The sequence below is a fragment of the Cynara cardunculus genome, assembly GCF_001531365.2.
Source record: "Cynara cardunculus var. scolymus isolate 2C chromosome LG 15, CcrdV1, whole genome shotgun sequence".
NCBI classification, from domain to species: domain Eukaryota; kingdom Viridiplantae; phylum Streptophyta; class Magnoliopsida; order Asterales; family Asteraceae; genus Cynara; species Cynara cardunculus.
This window is the reverse complement of record NC_037542.1, coordinates 20,511,583-20,531,345: the sequence shown is the minus strand read 5'-3', so window position 1 is coordinate 20,531,345 and position 19,763 is coordinate 20,511,583. Positions and strand designations below refer to the sequence as shown.

General features: G+C 36.6%; 3 protein-coding genes across 10 annotated transcripts in view; all 3 read left to right on the top strand.

Annotated features, from left to right (window-relative positions):
* The first annotated feature begins 315 nt into the window (after positions 1-315).
* On the top strand, positions 316-14,394 carry LOC112527309 (uncharacterized protein slr1919). 6 transcript variants are annotated; one of them, XM_025137872.1, is made up of 14 exons: positions 316-555; positions 1,365-1,407; positions 1,570-1,813; positions 2,714-2,755; positions 3,886-3,957; positions 4,038-4,173; positions 4,425-4,582; positions 6,927-7,011; positions 8,500-8,669; positions 9,391-9,552; positions 10,878-11,027; positions 12,620-12,880; positions 13,308-13,583; positions 13,664-14,394. In XM_025137872.1, exons 1-14 carry the CDS (start codon positions 495-497, stop codon positions 13,907-13,909), a joined length of 2,106 nt encoding a protein of 701 aa, XP_024993640.1. In that variant the 5' UTR covers positions 316-494; the 3' UTR covers positions 13,910-14,394. The 6 variants fall into 6 exon arrangements, with proteins under 6 accessions (XP_024993640.1, XP_024993637.1, XP_024993639.1 ...); XM_025137869.1 differs by having other exon boundaries at positions 1,558-1,813; XM_025137871.1 differs by having other exon boundaries at positions 316-668.
* Positions 14,395-14,945: 551 nt separating this feature from the next.
* Positions 14,946-18,796, top strand: LOC112527310. Of its 2 annotated transcripts, none has more exons than XM_025137875.1 (8): positions 14,946-15,264; positions 15,940-16,347; positions 16,694-16,814; positions 16,961-17,267; positions 17,861-17,933; positions 18,031-18,121; positions 18,204-18,283; positions 18,361-18,796. In XM_025137875.1, exons 1-8 carry the CDS (start codon positions 15,202-15,204, stop codon positions 18,493-18,495), a joined length of 1,278 nt encoding a protein of 425 aa, XP_024993643.1. In that variant the 5' UTR covers positions 14,946-15,201; the 3' UTR covers positions 18,496-18,796. The 2 variants fall into 2 exon arrangements, with proteins under 2 accessions (XP_024993643.1, XP_024993644.1); XM_025137876.1 differs by lacking the exon at positions 14,946-15,264 and adding an exon at positions 15,286-15,846.
* Positions 18,797-19,290: 494 nt separating this feature from the next.
* LOC112527311 (pectin acetylesterase 8-like) overlaps positions 19,291-19,763 on the top strand; it is a 3,614-nt gene continuing 3,141 nt past the window's right edge. For both annotated transcript variants that reach the window (XM_025137878.1, XM_025137877.1), the window contains exons 1-2: positions 19,291-19,509; positions 19,578-19,660. In XM_025137878.1, coding sequence (XP_024993646.1) covers positions 19,356-19,509; positions 19,578-19,660 — 237 coding nt within the window. In that variant the 5' untranslated portion in view covers positions 19,291-19,355. The remainder of the gene's footprint in view (positions 19,510-19,577; positions 19,661-19,763) is intronic.

Sequence of the window (19,763 nt, the reverse complement as noted above, 5' to 3'; positions counted from 1 at the left end):
TGTATGCAACAATTTACCCGGTAAGGGCTTACCATGGTAAGAGTCAGTCGTCCTCACTTACCGGGTAAGACTCTTGGTCACTCTTACCGGAGAAGATTATCGGTCTTTACCATATTCATCCGATAAGATAATGATACTTGGTAAGCCTTACCTAGATAAGCATTTGCTAAACCATTCTCAGAGTAAACCACTTAATCATTGTATGGTATACCGTTCAACAAGAGACAAAAGGCCCCATGGTACGATGGAAAGAGAGGTTTGTTTTAGAAGTGAATTAGCGAGAAAACGAAAGCTGCTGCGTCTCATGTCTCGTCGCCACTGCTCAGAGGAGGCCACCTGGTTCCCAACGTGTCACTACCTCTAGCCTCTCCCCCCCTCCCAACCGCCTTGCACCACCATTTCCTTCCCCAAACTCCCTGCAATCTGCATCCGCTTTATCAGCGGAGTCGCCGGCATATATCTATCGTTGCCGGAATCCAAATCTTCTTCCACTCATGAGGGATAATGCGGTTGCATGTCTTAAACGGCAAGTTTTTGCAGTAATTGCAAGAAGAGGTATGCTTGCTTAGGTTTCTTTTTCCCTTCAATTTCATCAATGTTTCATTCGCGACTTCTTTTGGGGAAGAATTTAAGGAAGCTTTGCGCTGGCAAAGAAATTCGGTGCACAGGTCTAATTCAACTCATCATTCGCATTTTCCAATACTTGATTTTGTGGAAAATGTTGTTATGTTCAGTTTATGAGGAACGATTTGTTGAATTTGCAAAGCATCAAGTGAAGTGCAATTTTTCTATATGTTGTTATGTTTATGGAATTAATTTTGATGAAGAAAATTCCATATCTTAGGCATTCCGTTAATGTTGATGATATGTTCGTGTATGTGGAACAATTTTTTGCATTCTTCATTACATCAAATGAAGTGCATTTTATTTATTTTTGTATTAGTATTGATTCTATCACTGTATTCATCCAAAGTTGGTGTATCTCGTGGCTTGTATTGCTAACGCTGATAAATGGTTTTGGTTCCAGCAAAAATTGACAAACCATATGAAACTATTGGACTTGGTATTAATGAGAAAAAATTGAAATTGGGGAATTACTAAGTTCTAACTTCCAAAAAATATAGGTTTTTTTTGGACGGATGGAGTGATAAATTGCTTGATTGTCATGGGAAATTATTTGATTCATTCTTCCAGTTTGATATTTATACTTTTTAATTTTAAGTATTTCTTCAAATTTAGATCTCTTATGATTGGATTTTACTATCCTGTGATCTATATGTAGGCATGTTCTATTAATCTTGTTATCTCTGGCTACTATATCTTTTAATACTAGAAAATTTGATCCTCATTTCTCCCCTTTGCAGCTTTCCACAATGCCCATTCCAAGCGAACTGTTCCCTGCAGAAGGCAAGCTGTCTCTTCGCTGTTTATATGTGTGTGTTTGTGTATGTTTCTTTTTTAGTCGTAAGTTGCTAGTGTTTTTGGCATTAAAGAGTGTATGGACTATATTAAGTTCATGCTTGCATTTTCTTCACTCCAAGTTGATATATAGTTTAGCTTTTCATGCAGTTTTTCTACGAGATTATCTAGCGTGCATGGAGAGAAGCCATCAGCGGAGTATGCCAAGTTGAGGAAGGAATCACTTGAAAGTGAATTCGGAAATGCACTTACTTCTAGGTCCAAACGTCTCTCCATGTACTTCAGTTTTGGTCCATTCTTGGCATTGTATAGAGCAGCATATATTTCGTACGAGGTGTTCAAGCTTACTTTGGGGCATTTTTTTGTTCACGACATTAAAAAGCGTTCAGAAAAGGTAGACCAGAACTTGCTTTTCTTTCTTTAAGTCTACCTCCATTTTGATTGTATAGGGGTAGCCATGAGTGTGTGATGGGACCTTGTAACGTGTGGTGACATAATTGTTGTATTTAATAGAGAAATAGCAAAAGGTAACAAGTATTCTGACCTGTGTAACTGCCTATGGACATTATTAGTTAAATAAAATGAAGATACTGATATGCTAATTCTGAGTTATGGCATAAAAGATTGATTTAACACGTAACACCCCCTCCCCTTCAAAAAAGTAAAAAGTCAATGTCCTCTCATATGGGGATAAATATATGCATCACGCTCCATTTTTGAGCATGAGTTATGCATTTGTTTGTGACTTGATGCGCTGGTTTCTTTGTAAAAGAGAGATCATATCTGAATGGTATTTGCCATATGAGCCTATTGTTTCAGCGTCTTGTTGTCAGTGGCACAAATAGGTTTAATGCATAATTTTGGTGATTGTGTAACCGTGATCTTACATACTTTGATAAGTAGAGGGTTCAAATGTAGAAATATCTCTATGGTTCATCCAAGACTATTTATGCTGGCTCAATTCCTGCAATTGCTCCTCACAATTATATTGTACTGGATCGAATTCAAGGTCACTTCCATGTGAACCCTTGTTGTCCAAATTAGCACATATGTTATTTTTTCTTGGGGGTGGTGGTGTTTTTTATATCATTAAACAAACCTATTGGTATTTAGGCATGTTTTGACTCATCTTACAATAAATTGAGATTGTAGGGAAGATGCTCGTAAAGGTATACTGCATGTACATAATTCACTTTGTATTGGTATTTCATTTCTTTATTGTTTGTTAATGAACATAAAGAACAAGATATGTACGGACTTCAAATAACAATAACTCCTTTTCTATTTGATGCAGTTTTGTGATACCCTCATCCGATTGGGTCCTTTTTATATTAAGGTAAGTCCTCTCTTGTATAGTTTGTTATTTACACAATTTCCCTTCGTCGTGTTGATTTATGTGACGTGCATATGCATTCACTTAACTTGAACCAATCTCTCTCTCTCTCTCTCCCCCTGGTCGAAAATATGGAAAGTGAATATCCTTGCCTCCTTGGGTATGTGACCTTGCACAATAAAGTCAGAGGTTTTAGCCACTAGGTTATTTCCTTGGTTTCTCTCTCCCTTTTCATTTTTAATCTTATTGGTGGTTGAATTAAGATCTTTCTTCTTCAGTTGAGATGGTCACTCACAAATCTGCATATGTGCTCCCTCCATTGAATAACCCTTGTCATGTTTGCATATGCTGAAAGTTATTGATCGGTACATGAGGAGTGATTTCATGAATACCTTAGATAATAGCTTAATAGCTTATCTGTATACACTTAACTTTCCATTGGGACACCGTGAACTCATCAAGATATCAATTAAAAATGAGTTCCACAGGGATGTAGGCAATGGATGTTGCAGTTCTTGTTTAGTCCCAATCATTTTGGAAAAAAAGGAAAATAAAAAAAGTGAAAGAGCAAGTGGAAGTTGTTGGTGATTTGTATCACTAATATCATTTAAGTGTAATGAGATTAATTTGTTGACCAATGTAATCATGATAAATATCGAACAAGTAAGGAAGGTGCGGAGTGCACACTTGTTTGAGTTTATTTTGATTTAGGGGCGAAGCCCCTAAACGACGGGGGTCCGGGGGCAGCGCCCCTGGTGGCGGGGTCCAAGGGGCAGCACCCCTGGCTGGGGTCAAATTTTAGATTTTAAACCCGGTTTTTTGGCCCGGTTTTTAAACCCGGTTTAGGGTGCAAACAACTGCCTTTTTGATAGTTTTCGGACTTTTCATTTTCGGTTTTTGGTCATAATTCGTAAGAGAAAAAGGTACACAGATTCATAACGATTCTGCATACTGAAGTTCTGTCAGTCACTAAATTTTATCCGATTGAGATTTCGATTGTACCGTCGAAATACTTCAATCTGAAAGTGATAAACGACTTTCAGTGGATTCCAAGCAAAGTTATTCTAACAGAAGTGGTGACTGATTAAAATAAAAAAACGGTCTTATTAACTTGATTTCATTTCTACTGGCAGCTTGGACAGGCTCTCAGCACAAGACCAGATATATTACCTTCTGTATATTGTAATGAACTTGCTAAACTACAGGTACCAATCTTATAACTATAGAACTTCTAACAAATAAATATTCATCACTCTCACAGTTACTAACATCTACTGTTAACCAGGATCAAATACCCCCATTTCCAACTAAGGTTGCCATTCGTTCTATTGAATCTCAGTTGGGTGTTCCTATTTCACAAATTTTTTCAGACATCAGCCCAGAGCCTGTTGCTGCAGCATCTTTAGGACAAGTGTATAAAGGTTAGATGCTTTCAGCACGTGAAGAGAAGTAGTGCTTTTCTTTGTCTTTGTTTTCATGCTGGTTGGGATTGTACACTCTTCTTGATTTTTTTTGCTCTCATCAATTTGCTTTAGCATGTTCTGTGCTTAGTTGTCTACTTGTTTAAATGCCTTCCTCTTTTATAGACATGAGGAATGGATGGAGAAATGGTAGGGCATTGCACGAAGTATGCAAATCTAATAGGCTTTTCACGTTACTTCAAGTTTTGCAGCTCATCTGCATACAGGGGAGCTAGTAGCTGTAAAAGTTCAAAGGCCTGGTATGTCACTTTCTTTGACCCTCGATGCCTTGTTATTTAACATGATTGGGGGCCAATTAAAGCGATTTGCCAAAGCAAGGAAGGATATAATAGTAGCAGTTAATGAAACGGTGAGTCTTCTAGCAAATGCAACAAGTTTAGTGTCAATATTCAATTGGGAATTTACTTCTTGCAAGCATTGCTCAACTATATTAATACATCACTGGTATGCTTGGGATACGTGGCATGTGGTTTTCTGGTGATTACTCTTCAACAGTTCACGTATGATGTGGATGGAGATTATTATTAATTGATGTTAACAATGTTGATTGATGATATGTAATTGAAACTTCTGAAATAGAAACTGAAGTTTTTTGTCAAGGTTGTTGAAAGGAACACAACTAAGGAAGAAACTTAAGCATGTAAAAGTAAAACATTTGGCAGGTTCACTGAGATTGGTTCATAATGTAGACCTACCAAAATGAAGAAATGAAATATAAATTCATCAAGTGACTGTAAAATGCCGAGTCTTGTTATTTTATGTATGTGAGTCTAAGAATTTAAAGACAAATTTGTTGAGCATGAATAATTAGATATTGTTGCTATATAAAACCATAAATATAGGGTATCTACCAAATTAGATAAATATTCAATCCACTTCAATAGATATTAATCAGTTTGTAAAAGTCAATTTTTAAAATTTGACGTTCTTAAATTTCTGTTCCTCTTTCGAAGATTGTGTAACATATCATATAATTAACATCTATTTAATCGAAGGTAAGCTTGTGCCAAAATATTATCTTTCTAGTACTTACCCAATTGTAAACTTGACTCCATTTTTGGACTAAGGAAGTAATACAAATAAAAATATAAACAATTAGATGAAATTGATGGATAATACAATGTTCTTTAGAAAATAAGTTATGCTGCTTTAGTAGATGCACTCTCCCATGGACAAGTTTAGTAACAATGATTTTGGTAAAGGGAGGAGAGAGGGGGAGCAAATGCAGTGCAGATGATATGAAGAATGATTTAGAAAATGAAGGAGCCAATAGAATTGAACCCTTGCCCCCTAGTTAAAAGGTGAAGATCTTTTGCCAACCAAACCTAGGGGATTTTCTTTTTCTGATGCATATATACATATCAAAACTTAAGGGATTCTTAAGATTCATAGATGGGGTATTTTTTTTATTTTAACTATTTATTAAGGGTGTTGGTGCTTTTAAGGTTTGCCTTTCTCCAAATGGTATTTCTGCTGCTCATATATAGGCGTTTTAGTCTCCAAGGTTTAATTTTTGAATAATTAATAAACTAACTAGAGCGTTGATCGTCAGTGGAATGCTTTATCAGAATATCTCATGATTGCTCTCAATTGTTGGGAGTGATTCTCATGATCCTAGGCCTATGTGGTTGGCTAGTTATTTACATATTTTGTTGGTTTCCTTGAATATTTACTTTTCAATAGTTTTGATGACCTTTATGTTTTGTTGTTTATGTGCTATGTCAAAACTCAAATTCAATTGTCAGTTAAATCATTCAGAGTGACGATCCTAAAGAATAATTTACATCTAATTGTGAATTTACGTTAAACATGGGAGAATATATGGATCTTCTTGTTCATGTAACTCTACAGAACTAGGTTTATGCTCTCCAAACTTGTTATTTGCTTGAGGTGGCTTGTACATGTTCATTCATGGTAATGTCAAATTTGGTTGATTTTAGTCGGTTGAATACCCTTCTATGTGTTGAGTGATGACTTCCCACTCACTAGCTTGTGCTCTTCTGTCATTCGGACAAAGCATATACCTAAGACTCAGATTGACTCCGTATGTAGCAAGTCTTGCATAATGCACATCAAGCTTAGAATGTTCCTGGCCCCATTTAGTGGGGAACTAATCTCTTTGTGCTTTTACCTTGTAGGACACTGCCTCCAATGTACATTGGTCTCCTAGCATCTTACTCCATTTGAGAAGTAGAAGATTGTGTGTGATGGTTTTAGTGCCACAATATTCTATTTGCTGTAATGCCAGAATAGCATCGTTTCCTAGACAAGCAATTTAAATGAGGTTCGGAAGTACTAATTTCCAGACTACATCTAGCGTTCTGTTGGAGATGCTGATAGCAACTCCATAGATTTTAATTATCGAGTGTTCTATACACATACTCTTGTCAAGCCTCTTCGCTGAAAGCTCTATTTATGTGGGTGGTTATAATGGTCTTTCCTCACCATAGTCTATCCATGACATTGACATCAAATCGTCAGTGCTTCAGGAGAATACAGCTAGTGCATCACATTTTCCTTACAGGAGGTCCACTGGGAGTATTTACATTATTTGGCTATTTGTCTATACAAAAAAGAACAATTAGAAATTACAGAATTGTTCCCCCAATGGAATTTACCTTTCTATATATGTTTCTTATGACTTCAATGTATTCATCTGTGCTTTTTCATGACCCAAGATTCTCATTGAATAGGTCAGGCACATGTTTGAAGAAATTGATTACATTCTTGAGGGACAAAATGCTGAGCGATTTGCTTCTCTCTATGGTTTCAGCTCCTGTAAGTGGTCATAATTATTACAATGCTTTGTCTTATGTGTTATTATCGAGCTTCATGGTTAAATGTGTACAGTGTACCGCACTAAAGAGGAGTCCTTCTCATGATTCTTGCAACTGCAATTGCATGTAGAGTTCTCTCTGTTTTCAGGTCATTCAATATTCCATTTTGGACTTGTGTCTTTTTTGGTATATTTTCTTCAACACTACAGCGGTTGATGGAGTACCTGGAATGCTGATCCTTGCCACTTCTCTGTGATATGCTGCAAATTTATTTTTAAATGCTACTTTGCTTTTGTCATTAGTTGCTACAGCTAGGTCCTGCAAACAGAAATCCTCTTCGGGTTCACAGACAAAGCTGCAATGCTGTTCCCATGGCCAAACTTGTGAAACTTCCTTTAAAGTGAAGGGAGATATTTCCCTGGCAGTTCTTTTTCTGATTATTATGAATATAAATTTTGGTATCATCAAATGACATTACCAGCCAACTCAATAAATTATACCTAAAATCAACCAAAGCAGGCACAGTCAAACCACTCATAACTCCAGAGAGGAAAAGAGTGAGTCAACTTTTGCTAGGAAAAGTATTTGAGAAAGGTATGGTGGAAACTATGAATTTCAAGATTTGCAGAAGCCAAACAGACAACAGAAAGTGAAAAGAAGCAGTATTTTTTAACCAGATTCAACACAAAAGCTGTGTGTCTTCTAAATTCGGCTTTGGAGAGGCCACCGTTTATATAATCATTTGTCTGATGATTTGAATTGTGAAACAATTCAAATTTGGGTGGTTGGTGTTTTGTTATTTTTGCTGTTAAAGAAAGCAGACCAGATAGTATTGCTTGGAACTACAACTGGGGTTTCAGAAAAAGTGCAGCAAAGCAGGTTTCTGATGGGATGAAATAGTAAATTGGTGCTTACCCAATTTGCTTAACTCCTCATTTCTTTTCCCATCCATCCTTGCGTGGCTGTACATCCAACATGGGGAAGGACCATTCTAGTTATCTTGTAGTTAATAGGGATAGGATAGCGGTCAATATATTTGATGATTGCAACAGGCGTGCTCACTTTTTCTTATTAATGGCTAATTGGTAGCCACGTGCAAAGGCTTAGAACGCCTGGCATTCAGTTGGGCATCTGCATTTATTGTTATTTTTTGTGGGCTTTCTGCGCTTGCATACCTTCACAAGACTAAACTAAAATTTTCCATATTACCCTCTTTCCAGTGACTTTCGAGGTTGTGCATACTACCATACATGTGCATTATATGTTAATGTTCTGTACTGATTAATAGTCTTAGATATAAGGTACTAGAAGTTTCTGTCACTCGGTTTGTTCTGGTCGGTTGACTCATGTCGCTTAATTTGGTGATTGCATAAGATTGTTACTGAACTCTGCTTACTTCACTTTAGTTCATTGCTATTAAAGTTTTGTAATGGTGTATTGTATCGAAATTTTTGGAGGCTGACAAGGGTGATGATGATAACTATTGCAGCTCAACAGGAAAAAACCTACCCAAAGGAAAACTGCGTTAAAGTTCCAAAGATATACTGGAACTTTACCCGAAGAGCTGTGCTTACAATGGAATGGATTGATGGTATTAAGCTTAATGATGAAGCTGCATTGAAGAAGGCCTCTTTAAACCGAAAAGAACTAATAGATAGGGTATCCAGGACATTCATAGTTCATTTTCTGTCTTATATTTAAATACCTCCTTGGATGATTTTATGGTTAAATACATAGTGAATTTTGTCCATTGCATAATGTTCTTAAAAGAAATATCTTTCCAATGCTAACCCTATTCTGGTTTGGAGGTAAATTTCCCTTCATCTAGTTGAAGTATTTTTCTTTACATGCATATTTAATGGAAGTTGTGTGACAACTTGCCAAAGTGTCAAAATGCTATCTGTTTTTAAATGACTACCAGATGCCCAGAATGCTGAGCGATTTGCTTCTCTCTATGGTTTCAGCCAACTTAGTTTATTGATGGAGGTACATCACGTCATTTTTTTTTTGGACAGAACGTCGAAAAGTTTGGGGCCAAGTATTTTCCTCTAATCCAACTTGAGAGTATTTACATTAATATTGCTATTGGTTCTCACCCTCCAGATCCTCACTCTTTTATCCTCTCGTGCCTTAGCAAATAAGGAGATGCAGCTTATAGCTGATTTATATGAATGGTTTTTTAAGAGAAGTATTTGCTCCCTTGGTTCAAAAAAAGAAGATGCATATTTCTTAATCCATGTGAAGTAGGTGAAACTTAAATTTTTTGTGTGGAGAGTTTAACAATTTTATTCCTGAAGTCTTGAGAATATTGGTCAAGTACATGAATTCATGAATTTGCACTTGGACATGTTTATTTCCTATACTGAATTTAGCCTTTTAGGGGTTGTACTGCTCCTTGATGCAATTACTTGAGGTGGGGTTTTTCCATGCTGATCCTCATCCCGGAAACCTTGTTGCTACCAAGGAGGGGGCTCTTGCTTACTTCGACTTTGGGATGATGGGGGATATACCGCGCCACTACCGTGTTGGACTTATCCAAGTGGTAAGAACTGCTTTTTCGTATTTCTGAAGCAAGTATTCGTGGTAAATATAGTCTAATGTTTATTATATTTTGAAAAGTCCCCCTTTTTGTTCTTATGTTGCATTGCTAAGGTTCAAACCTTGATGGAATTGAATTATGACAATTGATTGTGCTCATCTTACCTTTTATAAAGGATTGTTATCTTGAGTATTGACTGAGGAATGCGTGAAGAAGCACTTATATATGTGGTTCTTACCTATAATGCCTCACCAACATATATGGTGTCCTTGGTCTACGGGGAAGGTTTGAGGTTATTGTTTGTCTGGTAAAAGAATGGTACAAAAACTGAATAAGACGGGAGCTCTGAAATCAATAGTTGGTAGGAAAGCCTTCGGTGGCTTCCTTATGAAAACATCCATTGGACTGTCAAGGCTATGGCAACAAGTTGGGGGGACTGGAGCCCCGCTTCTTCCATGTTGATTCTCCCTCTCACATCGGATCTGCATCAGATAATGTGCCCGTAGATGAACATCAAAACAATATCTTGAGGTGCATTACATGGCTACTACGTACATCTTGCGGTGTTAAGCCAAATCTATGAAATTCTCTCTCTAGGTTTGGATTTCCTTCCTCTCCATTTCAGTTTGTCATGGGATGATGGGAAAAATAGCAAGTCGGACAGGCCAATTAAGGAAAATGATTGCCTTACATGAAAGTGGTCTTTCCATAAGAAAAAGGTCAATGTGTTTGTATATGAGAAACTTTTCTTCAACATACAAGCTCAACCGAATGAAGTTGTGGTCCACATATCTCCATCCAGTTTGATGCCTGGAAAAGGTCTAGGGGTGCAGCCAACCCCTGCCAGCATGGGTGTAGTCCGATTCAAAGAGCATTATTCATTCAAATGCATGTAGATAGTGATGTTATTTGTGAGCTTTAATACTCAGACGTTTCCTATCGCAAAAATAAGCAAAGGAGAATTGTACCGCACTGCTTGTCCTTTATAACCAAGTATCATAAGAAAAGTAAACGATATTTGTGGTGAAGGTGTTTTCTGAACTTTATAAATTAAAACATGGTGTGGGTGTGAAGTGTAAACTACAGCGAGGTACTAGCTTTTGCAGAAAATCTTATAAAATATGGTAGCAGTAAAATACATAACGGTTCTATAAGATGCTTTAGCAACTTCAGCTTTGAAGACACCAAACATCAGATCTAATCAGATCTTATTCGCTTATCTTTTCTGGCATCTCATAGTTAATGCTGTTAGACTAAAAAGCATGATAATTATATCAGTGATCTATGACTGTCATTGATTAGTTTTTGGTGCTGTTGATTCTGATCAGCTTGTACACTTCGTCAATCGGGACTCTCTGGGTTTGGCCAATGATTTTCTCATGCTGGGATTTATTCCTGAAGGGGTTGATATGCTGGCAGTTTCGGATGCACTTAAAGCATCCTTTGGTGATGGCACCAGACAATCCCAAGATTTCCAGGTTCCATTTACTGTTATATTCTATATGTACCAAGATGCTTCGCATGTTTTCTGTCCTCAAGCACGAGTTCCATAACATATAATCATAATGTATTTGCACATTCACCATAAGAACTACTGTGTGTGGATATAACTACATATGGATGTGCGTCTAGTGTTGGAGAAGTGCATTTGTGCTTGTGTCAGCATGTGTGCATCTAGATGCTTGAAAACAAAGTCTGTTTCTTCAGTTAGAGAAGTGAAACATTTCTAGCATTATGGCTTAGATCAGGATCATGGTCTCTGGTAGATGTGATGCAGGATGTAATAGTCCCCTACTAGATTGCAGGTCTGCGAAAAGAAAATTTTGGCATGCTAGCTACAGTTTTTGTGTGAACAAATACCATCATAGGCAAAAAAAACCATCATCCCAAAATATATGCAACAATTTCTTTTTTGGGATTTCACAAAATAAATGCGATTATTTCCTTCTTTTGTCGATGTTTCAATCCAAAATTACTTCTTTGCCCATTTGCAATCATACCAAGCATTGGTGGCATTGACTTTTGTCCATAAGATTCTTCTATTTTGTCACCATTAAAGGTTATTTTAGATGTTTGACTAATAGTCAAAACTCTTTCAACAAACCAAGTGCCTGGTTAAAAGTTGCATATATTTTGAGATGCAGGGAGCACTAAAATTGATGTCAATTTGATTCCAGAATAATCAATTTCATAATTTTTACCCTGTTATTTTCAAGTGAGACTAAAATGGACTTTTAAGAGGATTTCTTATTTTGATGCTGAAGTTACAATATAGATGCACTCTCGTTTTATAAGGATGTGTTTGGCACACGAGTGACGAGACATAACAGTCTGGACAGGGCAAAACATTTGTTCATCATTTGGTAAGACAGAACTGGACATGATAGAACAAATAAAAATGACCAATTTACCCGTAAATGACCAATTAAAATGACACCAGAACAAAAAGTTTATGTAGTTTCCAATTTTTTATACCTTTCTATATTATCTTTTTTATTATTAATATTTAATAAATTACATAAGTTAATGAAAATATAGTAACCGTTTAAAAATTAATATTTTGAGGACGTGAAAGTTTAAAGAGCATACACTACGATAAACAAAAATTAAAGAATGAATAAAATGTAAGAGTGATGCGTATTTGATGTTTTAGAAGAGAATTAAGTTTTATTTTGAGGTTATATTGGTAAAATAAAGGTTTGTTCCACCTTGTTATATTGGTAAAACAGGCCTGTTCCACATAAAAGTTTTACCAAACGTGGAAAAGTGATCAATGTTTTGTCCTGTCCAATGTGCCAAACGCATCCTAAACTGGTACAGCATAGGACCTGGGTGGGACAAAAATGCATTTAATCTGTCCCTCCTAGGAACAAAAATAAGGGTGATGAGACAAGATTGGTAAATTACCAAACTACACATGTCAAATTAAATACCTAAAGTTTTCTGAAGTTTTTTCACCCAACCTACCTTACTCTCTCCCGCCCAGTCCTGTCCCTCCACATGCGAAATGCACCCTAACTGCTTTGTTTGCATGTCCTGAGATTTGGCCTTCGTTTAAATCAAATGGCAGGCGATAATGAACCAACTTTATGATGTTATGTATGAGTTCAACTTCTCTCTTCCGCCGGATTATGCCTTGGTGATAAGAGCACTGGGATCACTTGAAGGGACAGCAAAAACATTGGATCCAGAATTCAAAGTTGTCGAAAGTGCATACCCTTTCGTCATTGGAAGACTACTAGCAGACCCCAGTCCTGACATGAGGAAAATATTGAGAGAACTCCTTATCCGTAATGATGGTTCCATAAGATGGAATCGGCTAGAACGGCTGGTAGGTCATCTCTTTCATCACTTCTATATGATATGTTTTTGCTGATACTTCACATAATCTGTGCCTGTGGACTAGGAAACGACAATGTTGCTAATGATTCTTTTGCTAATAATTGCGATTTTTTCTGTGTCTTGTGACCGTTGTGATCACACCTCCTGGGGCCAAGTTCAAACGAGAACCATAATATCATGAGAATCCGGGAACCAACTATTCATGTTTTATTCATAATAAATGTCGTGATCGATATTCTCTACAAAAACCATTCATAATGAAAATACATGATGAAAATGCTTGATATTCACGATTATTCATCATGAATAATACATGAAATAGTTGGTTCTCAGTTTCTCAAAATATTTATAGGTCTCATTTGAACTTTCCCCATCACCCTGCCATATGAACTTACATTTAAAATCTCAACTTACAGGTAGCAGCGATATCCGAGCAGCCCTCTGAGACAGATGGGGAAGTTGACGATACTCATAAATCATCTTCAAATCCACTGGAGTGGAAGTCGTTTGACATGCATGCTGTTGTTTCTGCTACGGAAGATCTTTTCAAGTTTATCTTGTCCGAGAAGGGTTTCAGGGTTCGTCTTTTTATCGTTCGTGATATAGTAAAAGTGGCAGATATTTTTCTTCAGGATGAAGTTACTTCTTCCATGTTCGATGAGAACCAACCAAGACAGACGGTGGAATCCGAGGTTGGTCTGATATAATCATCCTAATTCAGGATTCCGATGGCTGTTTTGCGGTTGTTATATATTTGCATTTTTGTTTCCAGGGGGAAGCTACTCTCAAAAGGGTGGTTAACGGATTCGGGTACTTTTGGCAAGCTGTGAAATTAGCACCCGATGTATGGGCGGCTATGCTAATTCGCATGGCATTGAACCCAGAGGTTCACAGATTTTATTACGACATCATTTCCGCTTTGTTCATGCATTCTAGCCGCAGAGTTCCGGACACATTCTGGATTTCGGTATCCAGGCTTCTGCACAAATTGGTGAAACTTAGGAATTCCAGTTATTAAGCTTTTTACATCATCATAACTTCAAAGGGGAAATTCACATATGCATACAACTCTTATGGTAAATTGTATAGGAATCATTTGACCATTGTGACCCTAGAAATGGATTTTGTTGAAGAGGTGATTAGAGAGATTGATGGCTATTTAGTCATTTGAAACAATCTTGTGTTTTAGAAGAAATACGAAGAGGGATAATAAGGTTGTAAAATTTGATTTTGTAACCAATGAAACGACTCCTATATATAGGGTAATTTACATGTGAATCTTGTGCATTAAGAGGTTGTACCTCATGTTTACAATCTTGTATTTGGTTGTGTTACAGTTTGTTTAAAGAAAATACAAAATAAAATGAAAGAATTTAAATTATCGGATTTAAGAAAAATAAAAAAAAGGTTTTTTTTCTTGTTCGAACGATCCGATTAAAACAATGGTGAAACCGTAGAAATGGCAAAAACCGGTCGAGGGCCGGGCTGGGTCCAAATTGGTCCCGGTCCAAGATTTTCCTTTTGCAACCGGGCTCATGGTCCGGTTATTTCCGGTCCATGAGACTCTTGTCATATTCACAATAGATGGAAATAGTCAAATCATGCCATGTTTCACTTCTCATTTCCTTGCAGGTTCCTTTCCTTTTGCTAGGAAGGAAGGTCCACGGGTCAAAGTCTTTTTAATTTGTCTTTGTGCTATATATTTTTACATTATGTACTAACGAGCTGTTTACCAAAAACTTACCTGATAAACGCTTGTCGGTAAAATTTAACACCATCACTTGCTTACCGGGTAAGACTTTAGTCCACCAAAACTGCATCATATGCAATAATTTACAGAGTAAGCGTTTACCATGGTAAGAATCGTCGCCCTCACTTACCGGGTAAGGCTTTCGATTCTTGTCTCCATCTTATTGGATAAGATTCTTCGTTTTTACCATATTCATCCGGTAAATATATTATAGTATTAATATATACATATATATATATATATATACATATTTTAAAGGGAAAAATATATATATATGTATCATCGAAATTGACACGAATTAGAAAACATCGGCCATCAAGAATATTTAATCACCTGTGTTTTTTTCTTGTCCCTTGCATAAATTCGCGATCTTGTTCATTTTTTTTTTACACCATTCACACAAAGAAAATATTCTTTACAAAAGAAGCTCTTAAAAAAACACTTCAAGATTCTTGCGTGGAAAAAAGGGTTTTTCAAAATCGATTAGAATAATTGGAATGATGACTGCTGACGGATCATCATAGCTTCTTTTTCCAGTTCTTGTTCCAGTAGTTTCTTCGATGATGCAAACATCCCAAGAAATTGCCAACGCAGTTGATGGTGATCAGAGGAATGCTTCAGAGGTTCTTCTTTTGCCATTTTCTTTTTGTCTGCTTCTTTTTATTTGTTTTTGCGATAACGATTCTAACTTTTCTGTTGTGGGGTACTTCTTCAACTCTAATCGTTTACCCTTTTCTATAAAGTGCTCTTAAGCTTCCTGATAGCTGAGATTTAACTCAAATTTGGGGTTTCTTGATGCCTCGCCACCTAAATCTTATAAATGGAACTGGATTTTTCTGTTTGATTTCACTTGTTCTGAATCTTTATTTAGTCAATCACCCGCAGAACTCGTATAATTTAAGATCTTTTTATGATTTGAAATCTGGGTGACCTATGTTCTTGTAAAAAGTATGAGAAATTAGGGGCGATCTTTTAGGGTTATGAAGAAAGATTGACAGTACAATTGTAAAGAATCTGGTTAACTCTCAAATCTGGCTTTTTCCATGGCGAATGTTATCTTCTTTGAAGAAACCCTCTTGAAGAAACCTTTTGAAATAAAGAGATATACCTTGATTTCGGTTTTTCGATGATTACATGTCATCTTCTTCAATGACATAGCCAACTACATAAAATTAGTGAATATTGCTGCAAATATAATGATGCAGGTATTGAGTTTAATGTTGTTTAATTGCTTAGATCTAGAATGCTTGAACTCCTAAATAACTCGGGCTACGTTAAAACTAGTAATTGTTGTGCAGATTGATACCAGTGTCGTGGAATCTGCTAATGAAGTTACAAATTCTGGTAAAACGACACGTCGTTCAGATTTATCTCTCAATATACCTCCTAGACATGCACATTTTGGTAGCAGTCGAAATGGGAAGCCTTTTATCCAATCTCCTGGTATCTTATCAAATGGCAATTCCTCATCACGCGGCATTTTTAGAGGTTTAAGCTTTAAAAAGAAGGATCCTTCTAATGGTGAAAGTAGCTCTCTTCTCCCAAATGCAGCACCACCTGAAAGCCCTGTTGTGGCCAACAATATCAATCCCGCTTTACATTGGAATCGTTGTACATCCCTTCCGGTCAAGCATGCATCAAATCAATCCCCTTCAGTCACCACGCCTGTTTCAGCTAGGACATATAGTGAACAACAAAAATCACAGGTAACGTATTCCCGACAATTGAATTACACCCACAAACTTATACATAACTCATTATTTAACTTGCTGGAGTTTAGTTGCTAAAATGTAAATTTTTGTTACCATTTTACTATCTTGTTCACACTTTGTTTCAAGGATACTGACATGTTGTATCAAGAAATAGTGTATTTTAAACACCGTATGATGGTACTAAGGGAGTGGACTATTGAGCATCACTTAAGGAAGTTTTTGAAGATAAATTTGGTTTAATGCTTGGAAGTTTGACAACTGAAGCTACATTCTTTGATTAGAACAAAAGAGATTTGCATACATTGTTTATAACGGTTTTGTGTTTTTTTATATCCTGCAGATGGGGGCGGTGCAACCTTCTGTTTCGAGGTCCCTCTCTGTGCCTGGGCGAAATATTGTTATTGTAAGATCAATCTCTTTTGCGACCCGTAAGGCTAATGATCAAACTGATAGCGCTGATGGTACGTGCGGAAGTTTTTGATGCTCAATTGCCGGTGTTGAACTTTTTTCTATTTCACAAAAAGTGTAGTCATGTGTGCTTATATTCCAAAAGTGGTCATGTTCCTTACTTGCAACTTATTTTGAAATATTTCTGTGTGAAATGAAGATGACATCAGTATTGAAGTGGAAAACGACGAAGAGATTGACGAGGAGGAAGCAGTTTGCAGGATCTGTTTTGATACGTGTGATGAAGGAAATACACTTAAGATGGAATGCAGCTGCAAAGGTGCTCTCAGACTCGTACATGAAGAATGCGCTATTAAGTGGTTTAGTGTCAAAGGGAACAAGAACTGTGATGTTTGTGGTCGAGAAGTCTCAAATTTACCAGTAACTTTGCTTCGGATCCCTAGTTATGTTCAAAGACAAAACATTACATCACAAAATCAGCAGGGTCTGAATTCAGGAACAATAAGGTTGCCGATTTCTGAGCTTTCAACTTCTTTCAGTAACAAATATAATCTTGTTAAAAGGGTCATTAGCAAGTTTAAGGACCTCTTTGTTAGCAACTTAATGAGACACAATTTATTTGGTCGACTATACATGACTGTTTGGGAGTGGCTTAATAATATAGAAAGTGGCTTATTCAATCAGCTTCTAGGGGGGAGCTTTATGCAGAAAACCAAGTATTTTCAAAACCTGCTCCTCCCAATTAAAAAACACGCTTATTTCATCTATGAAAAAACCCTCCCAATCTATAAAAACAGCTTAATCCACATAGAGAGCTTTATCCATTCAGGACTTGATGGAAACCAACCAAACAGTCCCTAAATCTTGTTAAAGGGACCATTAGCAAGTTTAAATCTTGTTAAAGGGTCATTAGCAAGTTTAAATTTTTTAAAAGGGTCATTAGCAAGTTTAAATTTTTTAAAAGGGTCATTAGCAAGTTTGAATCTTGTTAAAAGGGTCATTAGCAAGTTTAAATCTTGGTAAAGGGTCATTAGCAAGTTAATTATCCGTTGGTGTATTAAATTCTAAGTGAGCAATTCCTTCATGTTTGGTTTTGCAGTGCTTGGCAGGATTTTGTGGTGCTAGTTTTGATAAGTACGATATGCTACTTCTTTTTCCTCGAGCAACTTCTGGTGCGCCATCTTGCCTTAAATCAACGATTATGTCCAGTTTGATACCAATGTCTGTTCTATTCACGTTCTATTCTTATATATACTCGATCATTTGCAGATCCATGACATGAAAACTCAAGCTATTGTGATTGCAGCACCTTTCTCTTTTACATTTGGCCTTCTATCATCTACATTTGCGGTTATTCTAGGTATTACTTGCCTACAAGTTTCTTGTGATATATATGATGGCGGAAGACAATTGAGTTTATTGTAAACTTGTTCCAATTACAGCAATCAAGGAGTATATTTGGTCGTATGCCGCTCTTGAATTTGCACTTGTTGCTATGATTCTGCACTTGTTCTATTCTTGGGTGAGTCTCCATTGTTTTCATTTCTCACTTGGTGGATTCTTGATTCATGATTAACATGCTCATTTTGTTTGTTGCAGCTTCAGTTGAAGGCAGTCTATGCAGTGATGTTATCGTCGATTCTGGGGTTTGGACTAGCTATGACGCTCAACGCGTTGTATATCCGCTACTTTGTTTGGCGAGCTCAAGTTCCTCGAGAATCCAACGACGTTTGATGAGTTATATATCTCAATTTGATATGGGTGTAAATATCCATCAATCTAGCTTGAGATTGGGGGGTTCGTGCAGTCGTGAGTTGGTTTCCAATGACCTCACTGATCGACTGTGTGAGCGTTGTGGGAGAAATACCGTATAGAGTTTTCCCGACGAAAATGTTGTTTGAAATCCATGATGTTTTGTATTAAAAAAGGGTGATGTTATTAACCGCTTATTGTCAATATATGTTGCATTCTAGAAAATTATTCACATGTGATGCTACTAAGAATATTTTATAAAAGGAACAGATTACTCGATCTATTTCTGTATCGCTCATGATATATATCATTCTGCGCTCATGATATATATCATTCTGCGCTCATGATATATATCATTCTGCGCTCATGATATATATCATTCTGCTGGGCCGACACCGACACATCATGAAATTGGTTATGTTCACAAAATGTCTGTTACATGATGATAAATTATAGATAATATACGAATCTTTCAATATTTAGCGGGATTTGAAATTGAATTTCTGCAATCCCATATTTGGTCTACAAGAATCTAATTACTGGAATTTCTAAAGAATTCTATAAACATTGTATTCAGAAATCGAAGATAGTTGGTATTTCATAAGATTTATCGATAAAAGAAATTAATTTATAAATTTCCTAATAAAAATAATGAATTTATTACTGAATGAAAATAGATATAAACATCAGCTTGACTTGCAGTATACAAGTCAAAGTTGATTTTAGTCAACTGTTTCTTAACTTGTTGAAGATGATGTCTGAGCTGGATAACATGTTACCCTTTATTTAATTATAACCCACTTGAATTCAAGAAATGCAACCTTTTCTGCTCTTAAAAGGGTATGCAAGATTGGGTCTTTTTGGCAATAACCAGAATGATGACCATCATAAGACTATGCCAATGGCTGTGCTTAATACTACTAATGTTGTCGAAAACCGAATGCTCGGATGACGTTGAAATGACCTTCATTCAGAGCGCTGTCGTTAAAGGAGCTGGTACGTTTACGTTTGTTTCCTCAAACTCTCTGTTTGTCTTTTCGTCCGTTAAGAATGGTTGGATGCAGTTTGCTTAGATGGAAGCCCACCTGCGTACCAGTTTGATAAAGGATTCGGGGAAGGTGTTGATAAATGGTTAATTCACATTCAGGTTAGTCGTGTTGTAAACCAAGTGATAGCATACAAAAACTTACTGTAAAATGTGATGATTTTATTCAAGCAATTGAGCTGCCATTTATAGGCTTACACGGAAC

What these genes read in the sequence shown, in the direction of transcription:
- LOC112527309 (XM_025137868.1), top strand. Translation starts at nt 596, where the DNA reads ATGTTTCATTCGCGACTTCTTTTGGGGAAGAATTTAAGGAAGCTTTGC. An exon ending in TTAAAAAGCGTTCAGAAAAG is followed by an intron (nt 1,814 to 2,713) that starts GTAGACCAGAAC and finishes TATTTGATGCAG; the next exon opens with TTTTGTGATACCCTCATCCG. An exon ending in GAAAAGAACTAATAGATAGG is followed by an intron (nt 8,670 to 9,390) that starts GTATCCAGGACA and finishes TTAGCCTTTTAG; the next exon opens with GGGTTGTACTGCTCCTTGAT.
- LOC112527310 (XM_025137875.1), top strand. Translation starts at nt 15,202, where the DNA reads ATGATGCAAACATCCCAAGAAATTGCCAACGCAGTTGATGGTGATCAG. An exon ending in TCAAACTGATAGCGCTGATG is followed by an intron (nt 16,815 to 16,960) that starts GTACGTGCGGAA and finishes TGTGAAATGAAG; the next exon opens with ATGACATCAGTATTGAAGTG. An exon ending in CTGAATTCAGGAACAATAAG is followed by an intron (nt 17,268 to 17,860) that starts GTTGCCGATTTC and finishes TTGGTTTTGCAG; the next exon opens with TGCTTGGCAGGATTTTGTGG.